Here is a 19,683-nt window from a genome sequence, read left to right as displayed (position 1 = left end):
AGAGAAGGTGAAGGTTAGAGAGAGAGAGAAACAGTGAATTTATATTATAAAAAAAAAAAGAGAGAAGAGGATTGTCCCAAGATTGCCTCGTCGGCTTTGAACGACACGACACCGTCTTAGTCTTTTCTTTTCTTTCTCAGTCTCTCCCCCCCCATCAATATTTCTAGAGAGTTTTTTTTTTTTTTTGGGCAGTCAAAATTTTAGGAATTATTACTTTCTTGGGTTTTAAGACACATTATAAACTACTATGAAAATAGTAGAACTCTTCTCTGTTTAGTGTTTGTAAAAACTGTTCATTGTCTAATTGTTGCAGTGATTAGATTCGTTCGTCGTGAACGATAAAATAACATGGTTGTATGTATATTAGGCGATAAAAAAAGAAACTATTAAAAAGGAATATCTATGCGATGCACGCGTTTTGTACTATTTTTAAAAAAGAAATTCAAAATTTGACGCGTTTGATTACTTTTAATATCACTTGTTTAAATATATAATCTAATAATTTTGTATTTACTACAAATGGGCATCAATTTATGGAATTTAGAAAAACCAATTTTCATAGCATTTGTATGGGCCTAGACTAGGCCACCTAGTACAATTAGACTTTCCACAAAAGAAAAAAAAAGATAAAAATGAAAAATCTTAGAATTCAATATTAGCCCATGAATGTTTTCAATTACAAAAAAATAATTTGGATTATAGTTTTTGGATTATATTTATGGTTTTTAGTTTTTTAGTTAATAACTTAAAAAAAAAAAAGTTAAGTTACTTTAGAAAGAGAAAAAATGTTAGATAGATTTTAGATTTTATTTGAAAATTAACAAAAACCATTAAAATATAGATTCCCTACTTTTTAGTAAAATCACTTTTCTCATAATCTTGATTTGCTATAAAGTAAATTTTTGAAAAAAACTAAAACCAAAATCAACTTCAAAATCTACAATCATTCAAGGTCTTAATGTAAATTTGATATTTTTGCTTTTATGATTTCTTTTATGTATTTTTTAAAGATTTTTCCCCTTTTTTTAAGATCTTTTTATAGGATTTTATGGTTAATTGATTTTAATTATATAAAAAAATAGACCAAAAAACAAACTATATTAAAAGCTAGTTTATGTTTAGAATTAAAAACTGGGCTGGCACTTGTCAACTTCTCATACTTTGATGAGATGTCAAATAAAGAAAGGTTATTCAACTTTCATACAACCATATCAACCAATGCTGAGGTTGAGGTCGTCAAACAATGGAGAAGTTTCAACTCTCATACAACCCAACCTTCCTGTTGAAGGGTTCGAAACAGTGGATGCTAAGAGTATCATATATACTGTTATTCTTTTATCTAGATGTGAAAACTGTATCATGTAAATACATAATTGTATACAAATGAAAAGTAAGAGACTTTCAGTTAGTTGGCTGGTCAGAAACTCAGAGCACAAAGAGCCGGACGGGGACGCCTTTAAAGTTATCACTTATGAACATAACCAATCACACACAAAAAAAAAAATGCATTACAAAATACTTTTTATATACACACAAGACAAGACTGTTGCCCAAAAGAATAAGTAAGATCATTATTGTCTTCTGGGGAAAGAGAAAATGAGCAGAGCGGATGCTAACATCATTAATCAATCACCAAAAGGGATATACAGAACAAACAGTGCCTTTTCTTCTTCTTTTATCATGTTGTTAGTTCCAAGGTGGAGAAGATGGCCGGTGTATGAAATCTTGTGAAGATGAACCGCCGTAGTTAAGGTCAAGGTTCTGAAGCTGTTCCATGAGCTGTGACCGTCTTTCCTTGAAGAAATCAAGACGAGTTGTTAACTCTACCAGAGCTGCTGATGCAGCGGCTGACGGATGATTAAGCCTCGGGTACTCGGTTATCTGCAAAAACGTTATTTCAAGTATATTAGTGTGTGTTGTCGTTATTTAAGATGTTTCCTCGGAATTTCTAAGAGCGGTCTGCTCCGATTTGCTAAGCGGAGAACCAAGCAATCATGCATGTCTCTGTAGTTACTTATTGTGAACTAATTAACAAACCAGACAACGTTAATCACAGTATTGCACACTATATGGAACTAAAAAGGAAAACGATCTTCCCTGAGTTTCAATCCTGCCAACCAACATTTTGAAGTTTTTAGGAGTAAAAGGTCTTACATCTAATGCTCTTGAAGTCGATGGAACAGATGGAGAATCCATGGTTGAGAACTTGTCCACAGATATCTTTCCAGACTCTTCACTGATTTTAGAGTCAGTCAAACTTGTTGATTCTGATATTTGATTACGAGATGGTTGCCTGCTATTGCCAACCCCAAAAGATCCTGCTCCGTTACTATTTCTCCACTCCGCTCCCAGTACATTCTCCTGCAGGCCAAACAAAAAAGCCTATTGGTTAGATCTAACCTATGAAAGATGATGATCGATGACAGAAACATCAGTAAAAAGTACCTCGTGTCTTTGTTTTCTTTCATGATTTACATAGGCAAGAGTGGAATCAAAATCTTGCTTAAGAAACCTTCTGCAGAAATACATGACATGGTATCAGAGCAGAAACACAGATGTGAACCTATCATATTACAGTACATACAAGATATGCTGTGCAAAAGTTACTTCGAACATAATTTACACAGCTGTACTGAGTCAGAGATTACTACTGGATAAGTTAATCGGAGATACTTGTTAAATATCTTCACTAAGCAAAACAAAAGCCTACAATTCAAGCATAAAAGCTTTACAGTACAAAGTTTAAGTCATCACGAAAGATAACTTGGACTTTGAGCTCCTTTGTGTGAGGAAAGTAGAGGGATAGTTATACAACTCACTTTTGAGAATTGTGATTCTGGAGATACTGATGAGTATCGCGCGCATCGGAGAAGGAACCAAAGTGAGTCTGACGTTGCTGGTTAAGCTGATGGTGCAGTTCTGCAACTTTCTGCTTCAGCCTGGCCACATCAGCCTCAGCAAGAGCAATTTCCTCTAGCTCAGCCCTTGTCTTCAAATATATACAATTGGATCGTGAGTATTTTACAAGAACTAATTGTTTTAAAGAAAGATACTATTTCCTTAAATTGTATACTTACTTTCGAATCCACACCATGTGAGCTGAATTGTCCAGAGGACATGCTCAAACCAACCTCCAGTGCTGCTCGGAGATCTCTTTCGGCTTGCAGCTGTTCTTGTAATCTCGACACCTATATAAGTGATCCCCATCAAACCAGACGAAGATTCCTTTGACATTAGGATTAATTGTAGAGAAAAGAGATTCATAAACACTGATAGTTTGATAAAGAAATTATATACATCTTGTTCAAGCGACAAACGACGTTCATGCAGTGCTTGCTTCCTTCTCTCCAAGCTAGCCTGTAATATTGCGTTACCCCTAGCCTATAACAATAATGGTGACCAGTGTTAATGACCTAGGCAGAAAATATAAAATTTAGCATCAGATGATTACCTCTTTTGCAATTCGTTGTCGTAGTTCATTTTTCGTGGTCTCGAGCCTCTGTATAGCAAGCCTACAAACAATCAATGAACCAATTAGCAGTACAAAAACACCAAGCTATCATATTCTCAAATGTCAATCAATTCAAGCCTATACCGAAGAGACAACGTAGTAGTTTACAATGCATATATAGAAAGAACATATCCACACGCAACGTAAATTTTTGGATAGGTAAATCTCTTAAATTTGCTACTTCATTCAAACAATATAGTCTTCAGTAAGTTGCTGAGACATCAGCCGTGTCCGATAAAGGGATTTTTAGATAAAGTACAGTGTGTAAGTGAATCATGGAAGTATTTCAAGCAAAGTAAATTTTCAAACTTGAAAACATATTGGATAAATAATCACAGTTCTAATGATAATTTACTAAGAAAATCAACGTATGATACACTAGCTAGAATAAACAATCTATATATAAATATAAATATATATATATATATATATAAACATATGGCGATGGAGAATACACCCAAGAGTTAAAGCCTTACTCTTCTTCTCCTGAAGAATCAAACGATCCATCTGTGGATATCTTTCTGGCCTGAGACAAACAAAAAGAAAATATTATTGATATTATACTACCCACGTTGGTTCATTATCTCTATACGATTCAGCTAAAGTGCGACATTTATAACAAACTGGAGGAAAAGATTTTTGTATCATGCATCGAATGCTACTTGAACTAATGTGCCAAAATCTTCTGCATGTACAGAATCAGAACTATTTGATCAAGCTAAGCAAAACATACACTGCCACGACCCCAGAATGTTGCGCGCTTTGCATGAACAGAGGAGGGTGTGCCTTTATTCACGGATTTCTCACTTGATGCTTCAAGACCAGGAGAAGCCAAAGTGTTCCCATGAGTGGGTACTAAAACTGTCCCTGATGATTGATAAGACTCACTAACATGTACAATACATGAGTTTTCTCCGTATTTCGTTGGATTATCACCTATCTGCTCTCCAGTTTGTTGATCCGTGGAGTTGACAAAAGGATTTCTCATAAGATGATCTGTTCGTACGTTTGAATTACATCTTGGACCATTTAAGTCTCTTGGTGATTCAATATCAGAGTCATCAGCAACAAATCCCTACAAAGAATAGAAGGTATTCAGCAATCATGAAAATTTTATTTCTTCTTAGCTGCGAACTCTGATTCATTAGGAAATAGGGTAGAGATATAATAGCTGAAACCTAACAAACATACCCTAAATTCCTGAACCATACTTCCTAAGTTTAAAGGCATTTCAGTATATCATCAACACTTGCAAATAAATCTTTCATGTAAACTTGGATGGATGCATGAGTATATTGACGGAAGAGAGACTGGACAAAGGAGAAATAACCTTGTATTCATAGAGATCACTGCCTGTGCAACCGCTGCTTTCACTCATTTTTCCGCTCAATGCACGCTCGTTATCATCATCTGTCACTTGTTCAACTTCATTATCTGCATTGTGATATTCATTTTTCACGTTGTTGTCATCATCACTCGAATCATCAGGCCCACTATTTCCAATATGTGATTCAGTCGAAATCGAACATCTTTGAATATTTTCTTCCTGAAATTGCAGATAAGCATATAAGACATACAACATTGATTAAGGTTGAATGAAAGGATCTGAGTGCGGCTTACATCAAAAATACTTCCATAATCCTCCAGGAGAACTGTAATGATGGCTTGGGCGTTATTGGCAGCATTAGCAGCAGCAAGAAGCTGAGCAGAATTGTCTTCACCGCTATCAAAATCGTCCTCTAAATCACATTCACCAGCCAGTAGAGGACGTAGAAGCAGAGGAGCCATGCAAGCAGCTACAGCATTTGGGTTCATTCGATTATCGTGGGAATGAGACGAGATAGTATGCATCATTTTCAGAATCCTGAGGGTACAAATAAATTATGTAGGGTTTAAGAAAGCACCTTATAAATGATTTCTCAAGCACTCTTACTCATAAGAACCACAAGAAATTCATCTGGCCAATAGACTCAGACTTGGCAGGAAATAAGTAATCTCAATTTTAACATCTAGTATCTAATATAATCTATAAACTGCTAGCAGAGTGAAATCGACTATTAGGTCAAAACAACCCAAAGGGAGATGTGGAAACATACCGTTGTAGTAGACGTCTATTAGGTTCAGGAAATGTTTCCGCTATCGCAGAGCGCAATGAACTAATGCGAGCCTCCTTAGACTCGATTCCTGATCCAGCAAACCAATTAATAGGACGTTAACTTTACAAAAGTTCAGTCAGATCTCCACATATTCTTTAACAGCAGACCCATGAATATATACACACACACCATTCTGCATGTTTACAAGTATGAATTTATCAGAAGGAAGGAGAAGAGGGTAAGGGAACTCACTGTAAGCTTCCAGCAGGGCAGTACAACAAGATGCTGAAACCGGAGAAGAAGGCAACTCCCTCAATACATGCTGCATGTGAAATGAGACTGCCTTAGTATTGTACCAATGCACAGACTATCAGAATAAGAAGTTGAGGAGAAACTACCTTAATGCAGTCTCCAACAACATGCGGATCTTCATCCAAAGTGAACTCCGTTTTGCCTAGGTATTATTTGGAGTGGAAGAGGGAAAAAATGTAAATTGTGTATTGAAGAGAGTACATGTCAGGGAAGTCTAAGAATATATAATATATTAGCTTAACAAGATGTGTTAAACTTAATCCAGAGAGAAATCAGTTAGCAGATTATAGGTACCCTGTTCATATTCTTGAACTCTACGTTCCACCTCCTCCACATCAGCAGACTGTCTTAGTATTCCTTCAATTTTAGTTCCTGAGGAGACAAAAGAGGACGACGAAAGGAAACAAAAAAAAACAGTTATAAGACAAATGCATTCAAAGAAGACAAATACATCAGATTTCAACTATTGCAAGAAATCGTTCAACAGACTATAATAGAATCATGGAAGTAAGTAAAATTTTCACTGAACTGAATACTTTCCACGTATTAAGTACCCTGATAAAAATATGGAACATTTTAATCTAAAAGTGCATGCCCCAGCAAAATCATGTAGGAAAGACCAGGTAATCAATAAAGCTTGGTGATAGCTATCAATATTTTCTTAAGAACTTACCATACTTCTCAATAAACTGTAGAGCTTTCTCAAGGAATGATGGGCTTCCATCAATATCTTCAAGAGCAAGTAAGATTGGTCTTCCAACAACCAAGGATTTTAATGGACGCTTATCCCGCCCTAACAATTATGGACAATAAAGGTAGAATGACGCATAGATAATAAAAGTCAACTATTAAGGCAGAAATATACATAAGCATGATAAGGCATAATTATGTAATAAGACGCTTAGGCCAAAGCTGTAACATGGAGAAAAAAATTGAGGAAAGAAACCTTCGATAGCCTCATTCGATTCAGCACGGAATATTCCATTTTGACCCATGATGAGTGCTGCATTAGGGGCGTGTGCAAGAGCCTGCTCAAGCGCAGTTTTCCACTCGTACAAATCTTCAAATGTCTCAGCCTGCATCATCCAAGTTGGTCACAAGAAGAAATATAACACTAGTACAAAGATCATCTAAAAGGCTATCACAATGCAGTAATATGTTCTTATAGTAGACATCTAGAAAGTAAATCAAATTTGCTGCTGGTGTAAAAGCACCTTAAGAGTGAAAGCTCTCCCATCACGCCCATCTGGAAATAATACCGTCAACAATTTTTTATCCTCTCTTACCACAACACTGAAAACAAAAATCACAGTAAGTTGAGTTCCATGAACTTTTCTAATGGACTAGCAATATTCTGCATACCTTCCAGAGTTATTCAAGTCGATGCCACCCAGGGTTAAGTTAACTTCACCACCCTTCTGCGGTAGTGCACCCTGTGAAAATTTCGTTAAATAGCTCAATATATACGATTATCAAGAATCTTATCATACATTAACAAAATAAGTCAATACACAGATCAAAATCAACTGTAGAAAGAGGGAGTATGATTGTGAATACTAACAGGGTCATTTTTGAAGAAGACCAAAGAAGTACGTGTGAGGATGAACCAGCGTTTCTTCCAAGATGTCCAACCCAATCCTATTGAGCAGAATACCACAATAAGCATGTTCAATGGAATATGATATCACAATAGCACCAAGAAATTGTCAAGCTGAACAAAGACATTGAAATGTGACAATATTAATTGAAAAAAGGGAGGGCCAAAATGTCACAAGGATACCTTTAGATGATATGAAAAGTGGACCACTCTTAAAAACCTGTAAAATAATTGTGAGTTCCATAATATTAGTAACAATCATCAGTTTGGTTTTCAAACTTATATTTCGATAACTAGAGAAAATAGATATTTGCAAGTAAAGTCAATTAAATTGCTGTAATCGTTTCAGTACATATTACGCAAATATCAACGATTCAAGCAAAACCGGGCATGCTACTCACTGAACCAGTTGACACCCTTATATATGTCCTGTGAGTTACTTCTACCTAAATGAGAAACCCCTTCCCTAGATATTGTTCTGTGTATATTTTGCAGCTTCATCCATGAGAAAACCACTGATTTGCCTTCTCTGTTTATTTATAGCCTCTTCCAGTTCAAACAAATTACAAAGGAAGCATATTTCATTCAATCAAGCTCCTATTTTCTTTTAACTATGGAAATGCACTCAACACAGACACTATACCTCACGTGAGCACTGATAGTTTAAGTCTTTTGTTAAAAGCAACAAGAGCTATTCCAAGGAAAATTACGCACTTAGGAATACAAGAAACAGCTTGTGTCATTGGCCCAATGTATTTAGGAGACTCCTAGAACAACCACTGCCATATAAACACGGAAATAGAAAACTACAAACTCCAATTTATATAATTTTTTTAGCAATGATTTTTATACTTTGCCTATTTTTAGCAATCAATTCGAGCGTCTCTGATGTGTAAAATTAAAAAAACAACTAAAACCTGGAAACACACTACTACAAGTAGAAATTCTGAATTCACTCCCAGCAAGAAACCTCCATTACCGTATTAGAAGCTGCACCTCGTGGCCGCTCCAAAGCCGCTAAAGAAGCCTCCATTGCCTCAACAGCATAATCTCAGATCCAGCCTCGAAACAAAACCCAGCCAAAATTCGATAAAAAAAAAAAAAGAGCCGAAACACTAGGGTTTCAATTTCAACTCCTTCGATGCTAACAGTAGAAAGCGACAACAGAAACAAACAAAATTCACCAAAATCCAACTCTTCTCCTCTCTCCTCCTCCTCCTCCTCACAATTGGAAGAACACACACAGACACCAACGAACCAGCCGTCGTCGCAGAGTTATCTCTCTGGTTCTTCCGTCGTCCTCGAGATGTAGCTTAGCTAGAGAGAAAAACAAAAAAAAGGGGACATTGCTTTCCACCTACTTCTGCTGTGCTATGAGAGAGAGAGAGAGAGAGAGAGAGAGAGGGTGTGGATGGGTCATGAGTGTCGGAGAAGTCACGGGTCGGGTCTTGTTTAACTTAATTTTTCCCCTTTTTTAAATCAATCCAACCAATTACGGTTTTCCACGTCAGCAACAGCTGGTATGATCCTGCTCCACTGCCCCCAATTTAATAATTCGTGATTAGGTAAAACAGGTGCTACTGCGATTAGATCCGAGCTATACGACTCCCTGTAAAGTGTAAACGAACTAACTACTCTACTCTTTTTTTTTAACTACTTCTACAAGTCTACAACAGTACTATATACTAGTATAAAACAGATAAGACTTTAATCATGATCCATATGGTCAGTTGGGTTTATTGCATTTTTTGTTTTGCATTCAAATCTGTGGTATCCCATATCACCCAATTGTTATTTATCATTCACATTGGAGTTGTTCTGTGTAATTGATTTTGATGCATAGTGATCCGCGTACGTATGTGGAATTTTTCATTTTCAAGACATCTTCTCGCCTCGCAATGGAGAGCATCCGGCTAAGAAACGATGACTATTTTTGCTGGCTACCTGCTTTAACACATCTAACTCCTCTTCAAAGGTAAATAAAATATCACCTTGTCCAATGCTGACTCTTCTACCATCAACCCAATCCTAGTTTTGAACTCAAAAAATTTTCATTACAACCATAACATAATAATTTAGTTAATAATTGATGTATTGAGAAGCCAACAATGAAACCTAATAATTTTTCAACTTCATGACTTCAACACGGTTCTTCCATTTATGATGCTATAATTTGTTTTTTTTTCTGGTAAAAGAGGGAAGACAAACACCTCCCACAATTTATTAAGAACAAAATAACAAATTACATTCGGATTTCTCGTGGTGGACGTGACTTTCCACTAACATCCTCTAATACAATCGCGTTAACACTATCCGGTTTTGACTCCAACAAATGAAAAACTAAGGGTAAAAAGATTGTATAGTTGGCATAACCATATGGTGACATTGGTAAGATGAATGTTATTTGTTTTTAGTCTTATAATAAATATTTCGTTTGATTTTTCTAGAAAAAGAAATCTTAAAATACTGGTATTTTCTCATTTTTTTAGGTTTTGTTATTATGTACCTTTCAAATAATATAATTGATTAATTGTTAATTGCTTATCAATTAAAACTAACAACTAAAAATACAGGAATTTATCAGGTTCAGTCTACATACGCATTTCAAGGTTCACTAAAAAGTAAAGTTTGGCCCAATTAAAATGTTGGGTCAACTGGTCAAACAGCCCAAAAACTATACAAAAATTTGGGTCAACAACATTATAATAATGTCGCTTTGAAGTTCCAAAATCCAAAGTTACATTTATGATGCTATCTGAAATTGCACATATGGATTCTTCAATTGACTAAAATACCCTGATGACACCAAAAAAAAAAAAGCCACTTCTATTTTAATCACACAGTTCTATATAAAGTAGCTATGGCGTGCTCAAAACAAACTGTGGGATTTGCGAAAAGAAAAAAAAACAAACAAAGAGGTGGTAGTTGCGATGTCAGTATAAGCCACTCGACTCAACGCAATTCCACCTTTCCGATCGAGCCAGTACAAACAAACCATGGCAACAACGAGCTCCGTCCGGTTAATCGCCGGTTTAACGGCTTCAATCGGCTCGATCGAATCGCGTGACGCCAACCCAGCCCAATCCATTTCCCTAATCTGTCGAAACAAAATCAACGGTGGTGCTTCGCCTATCGTACTGCGCTCCTCTCGAAAGTCCAGGCTATGGTTAATAGACGCGGTTCCTCCGTCGAACTCCTGGCTCGGATCTGACGATGGCGGAGACGTCAAGAAACCAGACGCGCGAAATTACGCGGTCGGCGGTCACGCGGTCGCCGGAAAACATGAGAATAAGACGACGGAGATAGTTATAGCAGCGGCGACGACGGCGGCGCTGGGAGTAGGGAACCGCGTATTGTATAAGCTGGCTCTGATTCCTCTCAAACAATATCCCTTCTTCCTCGCGCAGCTCTCCACCTTCGGGTAAGTGTGTTAACCAACCACAGCCCTCTCAAATTAGTCAGTCGTAAGTTTAAGTTAGATTTCAGATTTTTGATTATAGAAACTGCGATTTCGAATTTGGTCGATGGGTGAAAGTGGAAATTCCTGGAAATTGTGATTCTCTTTGCCCGTACAGTTCTGTAAAATGTAATTTTCAGAATATTCCTTTCTTTTTTTTTTTTTTAATTAACAAATGGGTCATAGTTGGCGACTTGTTTCAATTACTACTACTACTACTACTTTTATTAATGTTTGTCACCTAAAATATTTTTATGCGCATTTAAACTTTTTAATCACGTGCGAGTAGGTTTCTTTTGCGTCACCTACATCGGAGTACTGTATAGGAGTGTACTATTTTTATTTTATTTTATTGTTTTTGTTGGATCTGCGCCACGTGTCAAATACTTGTCTAACTCTCAAGATGGATCCGTATTTGTAGTCCATACGAGTAGTCATTTTCTCTTTGCTACATTCTGTTTCGCAGGTATGTAGCTGTATACTTTACGGTCTTGTACTTCAGATACCGAGCTGGAATTGTTACAAAAGAGATGCTATCAGTTCCAAAAACTCCATTTTTGATTGTTGGCGTCTTGGAGTCTCTTGCTCTAGCTGCTGGGATGGCCGCCGCTTGTATGTTGCTGCTACCTTGAAAGCTTCTTTCCCTTCTCATTTTCTACTGTAATTTTTTTCAGTAGATGTTTACTTTCATTGTTCGATGAAGTTATATGTAAGCTGTAAGATTAGTATATCTTACTCACTGTTGTTTTCTTTTTGCTTTTTTTTTGACTCAGCGAATCTCTCTGGACCATCTACTACAGTTTTATCTCAGGTTAAACATTACTATCTCTTATCTTCCATATGTTTTCTTGAACTCTGTTTGGTGTGCCAAAAGCTCCCTCAAACTCGCTTTTTCTTGATTTACTAGCTAGCTTACTAAAAATATGATTTTGTTGTCTAAAAATTTGTTTCAGAGTTAATTCTAGTCGTTTATTTCTTTGCAGACATTTCTTGTCTGGCAAATTCTCTTCTCTATTATTTTTCTCGGGAGGAGATATAGAATAAATCAAATATTGGGATGTACTCTTGTAGCATTTGGTGTAATCATCAGTGTGGCAAGGTTAGCCAGCTCAATTAACTTGCTTGACTTTATTTTTAGTGACTTGGTTTCTTTGTCCTCTTTCCTTTTGTTAGACTTACCAATACCAGTTTTAACAAATTTAATCCATGTTGAATTGTCATTCATATTACTTTCTCATCCATATTCAGTGGATCTGGTGCCGCTCATTCATTTAAAGATACGGGAATACTTTGGAGTCTTCTTATGGTGTTTTCTTTTCTACTTCAAGGAGCAGATACAGTAATGAAGGTTTGTCAATCACTTTTTAGTTATATTGTTAACTACAAAGATGTTGGCACTCTTTGCTTTAACGGTAAATTCCATATCCTTGCAGGAAGTCATCTTTCTAGATAGCAAAAAGCGATTGAAGGTAACTATGCCGTCGAGGCCCTTTAACAACATTTGCGATTTTGCATTCTGAAAGAAATCGGCTCTTGTTATTACAGGGTACTTCACTTGATCTGTTTGTTGTAAACTCATATGGTTCAGTTTTCCAAGTAAGTATTCCTAGTGTAGCTCATTTTTCTATAACCAGATCATTTGCGTTCTTAGCATCGTTTTCATTAACATAAAATGTGATTCTCTTTGCTAGCTAATGTGCATCTTTTTGTGGTCAACCCAGGTTATATGCATTGCGTTGCTTCTTCCTTTTCTTTCAAAACTTTGGGGCATACCGTTTAACCAACTACCGAGCTATATCAGAGACGGGGGTGCTTGCTTTCTGAACATTGGTTCTAGAATAACAGGTTAGTTGATGCTAATGCTTTCTGCTCCAGTATCTCTTTGTTTTTTTCCTCTATGTAAGTATGTAACACGGTCGGATTTGGGTATGACACAGGATGCGAAGGGGCTCCCCTTCTTCCTGTAATGTTTGTCATGATGAACATGGCTTACAACATCTCCCTTCTACGCCTCATCAAGATCTCATCTGCAGTTGTTTCGTCTCTGGCATCCACCGTTTCAGGTTACAAACTTTGTCTCCTTATATAGCCTTGACATACTTTCATGGAAACCTACTTCTGTAGCTAATTAGTACTAATTTTTAATGGTATACCATGATCACGTCTATGATATCTTATAAGTCAACAACGCTGTATTTATACCCATTAGATTGCAAAGGAGTTAACATTATTATATGATTATTATAATCTGCGAAATTGCGCAATGGTCATTGGAGTTAACATCATTTGCTTGGCTTTGTCGGTTGCAGTGCCCATAGCGGTTTTCTGTTTCACGCTTCCCCTACCGTACCTTGGGGTGGCATCTACGCTTCCAAGGGGGTTTGTTGCAGGCACAGTCGTCCTTGTACTCGGCATGCTTCTATATGCTTGGACACCATCTACTAACACTTCCCATCCGATTATCCCCTCGCCCCCTTCCACCTAGCGGCAGGACAATTGATTTTGTAACTTTGTTTGGTTTCTTTTCTCTTCTCATTGTAGCATTAGCCCCCTTAATTGTCCATTCTCTCTTCTCGTTGTAGCATTTGCCATTTTCTTTTTGTCAATTAAGAAATAAGTAAAGCTCATTTGATATTGAAATACAAATGAATAGCTCATTCGATATTTGATACACATTCTTTACAAAACAATGGTTAGATTTCAATACCTATAGAGAAGATCATGTACTTTGTAAAGATGTATATCAACATTTCATCATGAGTCAGATGACACTATCAAAAGCTACTGTTATCATAAGTTTTTTATAACTCCAAAAAAAAAAAAAAAAGTAAAATCTATATTTTATAAAATTAATTCAAGTCAAACCCATACTAATCAGTATTTGTGGATCAGAGGGCCCGTACTCAAACTCGGAACCCAGACATAATGTTTAGAGTGACCGGAACTCTCTCGGCGGTATCATCTCCAGCGGTGGTGGCGGCGTCTTACTCCGCAGTTCTGAGACTCTCTGTTACGTCCACTCTCGCTATCGTCTCTCCTCCCAATCCCCGCTGGTTCTCGACGTTTTCTCGTTCATTTCTCGGCGGACGCATCTCTTCGCTCCGACCACCACGCGTTCCTTCTCCGTGCCCGATCATGCTCTCTGGTTTCTCGGCTCTCAAAATGAGAGGTACACCAATCTATGAACTGTTTCTCCCCCTTTATTCTTGCTGTCATCAATTGATTACTAGGTACTCTCTGATCTGATTTTCTACAAAATTCGTGTGCGATTTACTCTTGCTTTGTGAACTGTGTGTATCTGTGCTCTTTGATTGTTTTAGTTTTTTTAGCTGGATTGATTTCTGATTATATATATTTTGTTTTTTTTTCCAGCTTCGTTTAGCAGCAGTGGGAGTAGTCCAGGTAGAGAGATTCTGGTGCAGCATTTGCTTGTTAATGGGGATGATACTGAGCTCTTTGCTGAACTCCAAAAGAAAATCTTGGATGGTCTGTTTCTTTTATCCCTTTCTTACTCGTTTGTGATATTTACATTCAGTTGAGCTTTTAAGCTTTTTATTTCAACTTGGTACATAGAGGCCTATAAGCTTATCTAGTTGTTTCTGGGAAGATAATTGTCACTGTGGAGCTAAAACAATACAGTATTATGTTTCGCAATGTCTATCGCGCTAGTCAGTTGTGGCTCTACTTAATTACTATTGGTTTTTGGAGCTGGGACATATCATATACTGGGATAAAGAATAAATGTGGAACATATCATACTGATACGTGTATAAATTTCTCGTTACTTGACTGTCTTTTTTATTTTGTTTGTCTCAGAAGATTAAGGGTTTCTACTGTTTTTTATAATCTAACTGTTATTTGTGTAGGAGAGGATATGAATGATCTTGCGGCTGAGTACTCGATTTGTCCATCCAAAAAGGATAGTGGTATACTTGGATGGGTAAAACTGGGTCAAATGGTATGCTCTCTTTTGATATAATGTTAGTTCCATTTATTTTTGGTTATATTGTTGCATTGACACCTCCAGATCTATATGACCCTTGCTGTCTTAGCCTCGTTATATTACAAGCAATTGGGTGATGTCACACTTCCTGGTGAATTAATTTTCAGTATTGAAATCCATGTGCAAATGGAAGTAGTAGAATATAAATGATGATTATAATTCCACAATGTTTGGACTTCCAAATGGAAGAACTTTGGCAAGTTCCTGCTGCAATCTGAACATGACATGCCACTTAAAATTGTTTTCAGGTACCAGAGTTTGAGGAAGCTGCGTTCAAAGCAGAGCTGAATCAGGTGGTGAGGTGTAGAACCCAATTTGGCTTGCACTTATTGCAAGTTCTATCTGAGAGGTATTTCTTCTGAAAACTGTCCTTTATTAGCGTCAATTTCTGTTGACTTGTAAATTTGTCTCTAAGGGAAATTTTGTTTAATAGGGAACCTGTGAAAGATATCCAGGTGGAGGAGCTGCATTCCAAAATGCAAGATCCAGTTTTCATGGATGAGGCTCAGTTAATTGATGTCAGAGAACCCGACGAGATGTAAGTTCCTTTCATCTCTCACCTTGGCATACTTTTCCTTCTTCAGTGAAGCGCAATGGATTAGCGTCATACTCTCTCAGTGTTTCACAACATTATGATTTATTTGTATCTTTTAGATACATGCGTGACTTTTATCAGTTTTATCTTAGAAGGACAGAGTACCCATAGTCAGCTCACACTGTTTTGTTCTATTCTGTTTCACTATTTCTTGTACCAGAGCAATCGCATCCTTGCCAGGATTCAAAGTGTTCCCGCTCCACCAATTCGGAACCTGGGCACCAGACATCACTTCAAAGCTGAACCCTGAGAAGGATGTATTTGTCATGGTATGTTCAGTCTCGTCCCAACTGTTAGATATTAGCCGTACTGTATCTAGCCTAGCACTAAATGTAGCAATTTAGAGGTGTTCTGAGTTAGTTAGAGAGCAATTAGTGAGGGCTGTGTTTAAATGGGTGTCCCAGCAGATTGTTTTGGGTGTGGATTTATTAGGTTTTCCTTGCATTTGGTTAAGAGTTGAGACTTGAGAGCCTCTCATAAATCTTAGTCTCTGTAGGCTTGCTCTCTTACACCGCTTGCATATACTAATGTGGTTGGTCTATAGATTGTAAGATCATTTGAAATAAAGAAAACTTCTGATGGTGAAATGACCTTTTTAAGTTCTCTGAGTTGCGGCCTTTGTTCGATACAGTGTAAGGTTGGTGGCAGGTCAATGCAAGTTGCGAACTGGTTACAGTCTCAGGTAACACGCCTTTTCTGCTCCTTTATATATATATATATATATATATATGCAAGGATCATATCTTAATGGTTTGTTTTCTTGTTCCTCAGGGCTTCAAGAGTGTGTACAATGTAGCTGGCGGAATACAAGCTTATTCTCTCAAGGTTGACCCATCAATTCCTACTTACTGAAACTGAGAATCCTAGTAGTGTATTTGGCTCTGTTTCTGGCATCCTAATTCCAAAGAACATTGCAAATCGTATTCAATAAACTATATAATATAAGGTTCATTTTAGACAGTATTGGTAACATTAGAGTATACAGGCAAATCAGAGATTATCCAGGAAATGCTCTCAACCTTTTGTACTAAATCCTAAATTAATATTAAAAAGAATATTGCTTTAAATAACAAAAATACAGACAGGCTTCTGGTTCCTAAAGTCCCTCTCTATCATTATCGTTTGAAACAGAAGGCCAGCAAAATGAAAGAGACTTGCAAAAACAGAAAAATGCTATTCATAGGCATTCATAAGCAAAAACTCCTAAATTTTCTTGCTAAAGAAGAAACCAAAAACCTAAAAGAATAGAGAGAGAGGAAGAAAGATCTTTAATATCTATTTCTCTTCCTGGTTGAGAGCTTTACTTCCTCTCCCCTTATTGCAACAATGGGAAATTGTTGCTCTCATGGACGGGATTCAGGGAATACCAATGATGAACCGCAAAATGGAGGAGGAGGCGGTGGTACTGGTGCCGCGGAGGCCTCTGTGAANTATATAATATAAGGTTCATTTTAGACAGTATTGGTAACATTAGAGTATACAGGCAAATCAGAGATTATCCAGGAAATGCTCTCAACCTTTTGTACTAAATCCTAAATTAATATTAAAAAGAATATTGCTTTAAATAACAAAAATACAGACAGGCTTCTGGTTCCTAAAGTCCCTCTCTATCATTATCGTTTGAAACAGAAGGCCAGCAAAATGAAAGAGACATGCAAAAACAGAAAAATGCTATTCATAGGCATTCATAAGCAAAAACTCCTAAATTTTCTTGCTAAAGAAGAAACCAAAAACCTAAAAGAATAGAGAGAGAGGAAGAAAGATCTTTAATATCTATTTCTCTTCCTGGTTGAGAGCTTTACTTCCTCTCCCCTTATTGCAACAATGGGAAATTGTTGCTCTCATGGACGGGATTCAGGGAATACCAACGATGAACCGCAAAATGGAGGAGGAGGCGGTGGTACTGGTGCCGCGGAGGCCTCTGTGAGAGCTTCGAGACACCCGCCAGCATCTCCTCCTCCTGCAACCAAACAAGGGCCAATAGGACCAGTCTTAGGGCGTCCAATGGAAGATGTAAAGAGCTCATATTCATTGGGTAAGGAGCTAGGTCGCGGACAGTTTGGTGTGACCCATCTCTGCACGCAGAAGGCCACGGGACTTCAATTCGCTTGCAAGACCATTGCGAAAAGGAAGCTGGTGAACAAAGAAGACATTGAGGATGTGAGAAGGGAGGTGCAGATAATGCATCACTTGACCGGTCAGCCAAACATTGTGGAGCTTAAAGGTGCCTATGAGGACAAGCACTCTGTGCATTTGGTTATGGAGCTTTGTGCGGGCGGAGAGTTGTTCGATAGGATCATTGCAAAGGGGCATTACTCGGAGAGAGCCGCTGCGTCATTGCTACGCACGATTGTTCAAATTATCCATACTTGCCATTCCATGGGGGTTATCCACAGGGACTTGAAGCCAGAGAACTTTTTGTTGCTCAACAAGGATGAGAATTCTCCTCTCAAAGCCACCGACTTCGGGCTATCCGTGTTCTACAAGCCAGGAGAGGTGTTCAAAGACATTGTGGGAAGTGCTTATTACATTGCACCAGAAGTGTTAAGGAGGAAGTATGGACCAGAGGCTGATATTTGGAGCATCGGTGTCATGTTGTATATCCTCCTGTGTGGTGTTCCACCTTTCTGGGCTGGTGATAAAGATTTCTGATTTCCTCCTATCTTGTCAAAACCAAAGGACAGGGATGTCATCTAACTCATTCATGTTTTGCTTCCATTTACAGAGTCGGAGAATGGAATTTTCAATGCCATCTTAAGTGGACAGGTTGATTTTTCAAGCGATCCATGGCCTGCCATTTCACCACAAGCAAAGGACCTTGTTAGGAAGATGCTCAACTCTGATCCCAAACAAAGATTAACCGCTGCTCAAGTTCTCAGTAAGCAGCTCTTATTTCAAGACCTCCTATATGGATATCTCATTTAAACTCTTTCTAACATTTTTGTTGTCTTAAAGACCATCCATGGATCAAGGAGGATGGAGAAGCACCAGATGTTCCTCTTGACAATGCAGTCATGTCTAGGCTCAAGCAATTCAAAGCGATGAACAACTTTAAGAAAGTTGCTTTACGGGTAAATAACAATCTTCTCAATATATGTAACGAACAATGTAAGTCTTTGGTCTATATATCTAAATGGCCTCATCAACAAACAGGTGATAGCTGGGTGCTTATCAGAGGAAGAAATCATGGGGCTAAAGGAGATGTTCAAAGGAATGGACACTGACAACAGTGGAACAATAACTCTTGAGGAGCTAAGACAAGGACTTGCCAAGCAAGGTACAAGGTTATCTGAGTACGAAGTCCAGCAATTAATGGAAGCTGTAAGTCTCAACTTTTGTGTGCTATTTATGTATTAAGATGCCAAAAACAAAGACTGATGATGTTTTCTGTTTTATAAAGGCTGATGCGGACGGTAATGGAACAATAGACTATGGGGAATTTATAGCTGCTACAATGCATATCAACAGACTCGACAGAGAAGAACATCTTTACTCAGCCTTCCAACACTTTGACAAAGACAACAGTGGGTAAGTAGCTATAAAGCAACTTAACAATTCTAAATCATAACATGAAACAAAAAAAACTAATGATGGTCGCATCTCGGTTCCTTGCAGATATATCACAATGGAAGAACTGGAGCAAGCCCTCCGAGAGTTTGGCATGAACGATGGCAGAGACATTAAGGAAATCATTTCTGAGGTTGATGGAGACAATGTAAGCCCCTTTCACCATCACAAGTTCACTTGATAAGCACATAATACAACAGTCTAATAACCATTTTTTTTTGTATAGGATGGGCGGATAAACTACGAGGAATTTGTGGCAATGATGAGAAAAGGGAACCCTGATCCTAACCCTAAGAAGCGGCGTGAACTGTCGTTTAAATGACACCACTGGAACAGTCAAGTCAGAACATAAGTACATCAAGAAGAAAGGCTTGGGTTGCTCATGATTCACTAAAGAGAGAGGAGCAAGGCTTAAAATGTGATTAGGGAGGTGTTTCATGTTCGTAAATATTTTATGCTTGTCTACTACTGATTTAAAGTTTCAGAGGTTTCTCAATGTATCAAAACTCTTTTTCAATTCAAATATGTGCATTAGTGATGTTTGT

The 19,683-nt window shown here is 37.6% G+C and overlaps 4 protein-coding genes across 4 annotated transcripts; 3 read left to right on the top strand and 1 right to left on the bottom strand.

The window, feature by feature from the left end:
- Window positions 1,358-8,943, bottom strand: LOC104736005 (rho GTPase-activating protein 7-like). The gene is made up of 22 exons (XM_010455909.2): window positions 8,496-8,943; window positions 7,700-7,736; window positions 7,481-7,557; window positions 7,282-7,352; window positions 7,134-7,212; window positions 6,866-6,995; window positions 6,593-6,712; window positions 6,214-6,291; window positions 6,006-6,061; window positions 5,860-5,929; window positions 5,608-5,695; window positions 5,132-5,375; window positions 4,842-5,057; window positions 4,245-4,586; window positions 3,988-4,037; window positions 3,452-3,512; window positions 3,298-3,381; window positions 3,078-3,188; window positions 2,820-2,989; window positions 2,446-2,515; window positions 2,155-2,361; window positions 1,358-1,881 (listed from the first exon to the last, which is right to left on the bottom strand). Exons 1-22 carry the CDS (start codon window positions 8,547-8,549, stop codon window positions 1,687-1,689), a joined length of 2,610 nt encoding a protein of 869 aa, XP_010454211.1. The 5' UTR covers window positions 8,550-8,943; the 3' UTR covers window positions 1,358-1,686.
- Window positions 10,373-13,681, top strand: LOC104736004 (protein CLT1, chloroplastic). The gene is made up of 10 exons (XM_010455908.2): window positions 10,373-10,937; window positions 11,440-11,585; window positions 11,747-11,784; window positions 11,957-12,072; window positions 12,222-12,321; window positions 12,407-12,442; window positions 12,519-12,569; window positions 12,695-12,818; window positions 12,911-13,036; window positions 13,283-13,681. The coding sequence occupies exons 1-10, from the start codon at window positions 10,513-10,515 to the stop codon at window positions 13,456-13,458; spliced, it is 1,338 nt and encodes a 445-aa protein (XP_010454210.1). The 5' UTR covers window positions 10,373-10,512; the 3' UTR covers window positions 13,459-13,681.
- LOC104736001 (rhodanese-like/PpiC domain-containing protein 12, chloroplastic) lies at window positions 13,844-16,534 on the top strand. The gene is made up of 8 exons (XM_010455906.1): window positions 13,844-14,142; window positions 14,346-14,459; window positions 14,840-14,931; window positions 15,225-15,325; window positions 15,410-15,514; window positions 15,732-15,840; window positions 16,203-16,253; window positions 16,343-16,534. The coding sequence occupies exons 1-8, from the start codon at window positions 13,899-13,901 to the stop codon at window positions 16,421-16,423; spliced, it is 897 nt and encodes a 298-aa protein (XP_010454208.1). The 5' UTR covers window positions 13,844-13,898; the 3' UTR covers window positions 16,424-16,534.
- Window positions 16,465-19,471, top strand: LOC104736003 (calcium-dependent protein kinase 34). The gene is made up of 8 exons (XM_010455907.2): window positions 16,465-16,517; window positions 17,016-18,206; window positions 18,297-18,449; window positions 18,527-18,642; window positions 18,725-18,892; window positions 18,972-19,099; window positions 19,187-19,286; window positions 19,365-19,471. Exons 2-8 carry the CDS (start codon window positions 17,396-17,398, stop codon window positions 19,458-19,460), a joined length of 1,572 nt encoding a protein of 523 aa, XP_010454209.1. The 5' UTR covers window positions 16,465-16,517; window positions 17,016-17,395; the 3' UTR covers window positions 19,461-19,471.

Source organism: Camelina sativa, chromosome 13 (genome assembly GCF_000633955.1).
Source record: "Camelina sativa cultivar DH55 chromosome 13, Cs, whole genome shotgun sequence".
Classification (NCBI taxonomy): domain Eukaryota; kingdom Viridiplantae; phylum Streptophyta; class Magnoliopsida; order Brassicales; family Brassicaceae; genus Camelina; species Camelina sativa.
The sequence above is the reverse complement of the archived record's forward strand: the minus strand, read 5'-3'. Positions and strand labels throughout refer to the sequence as shown.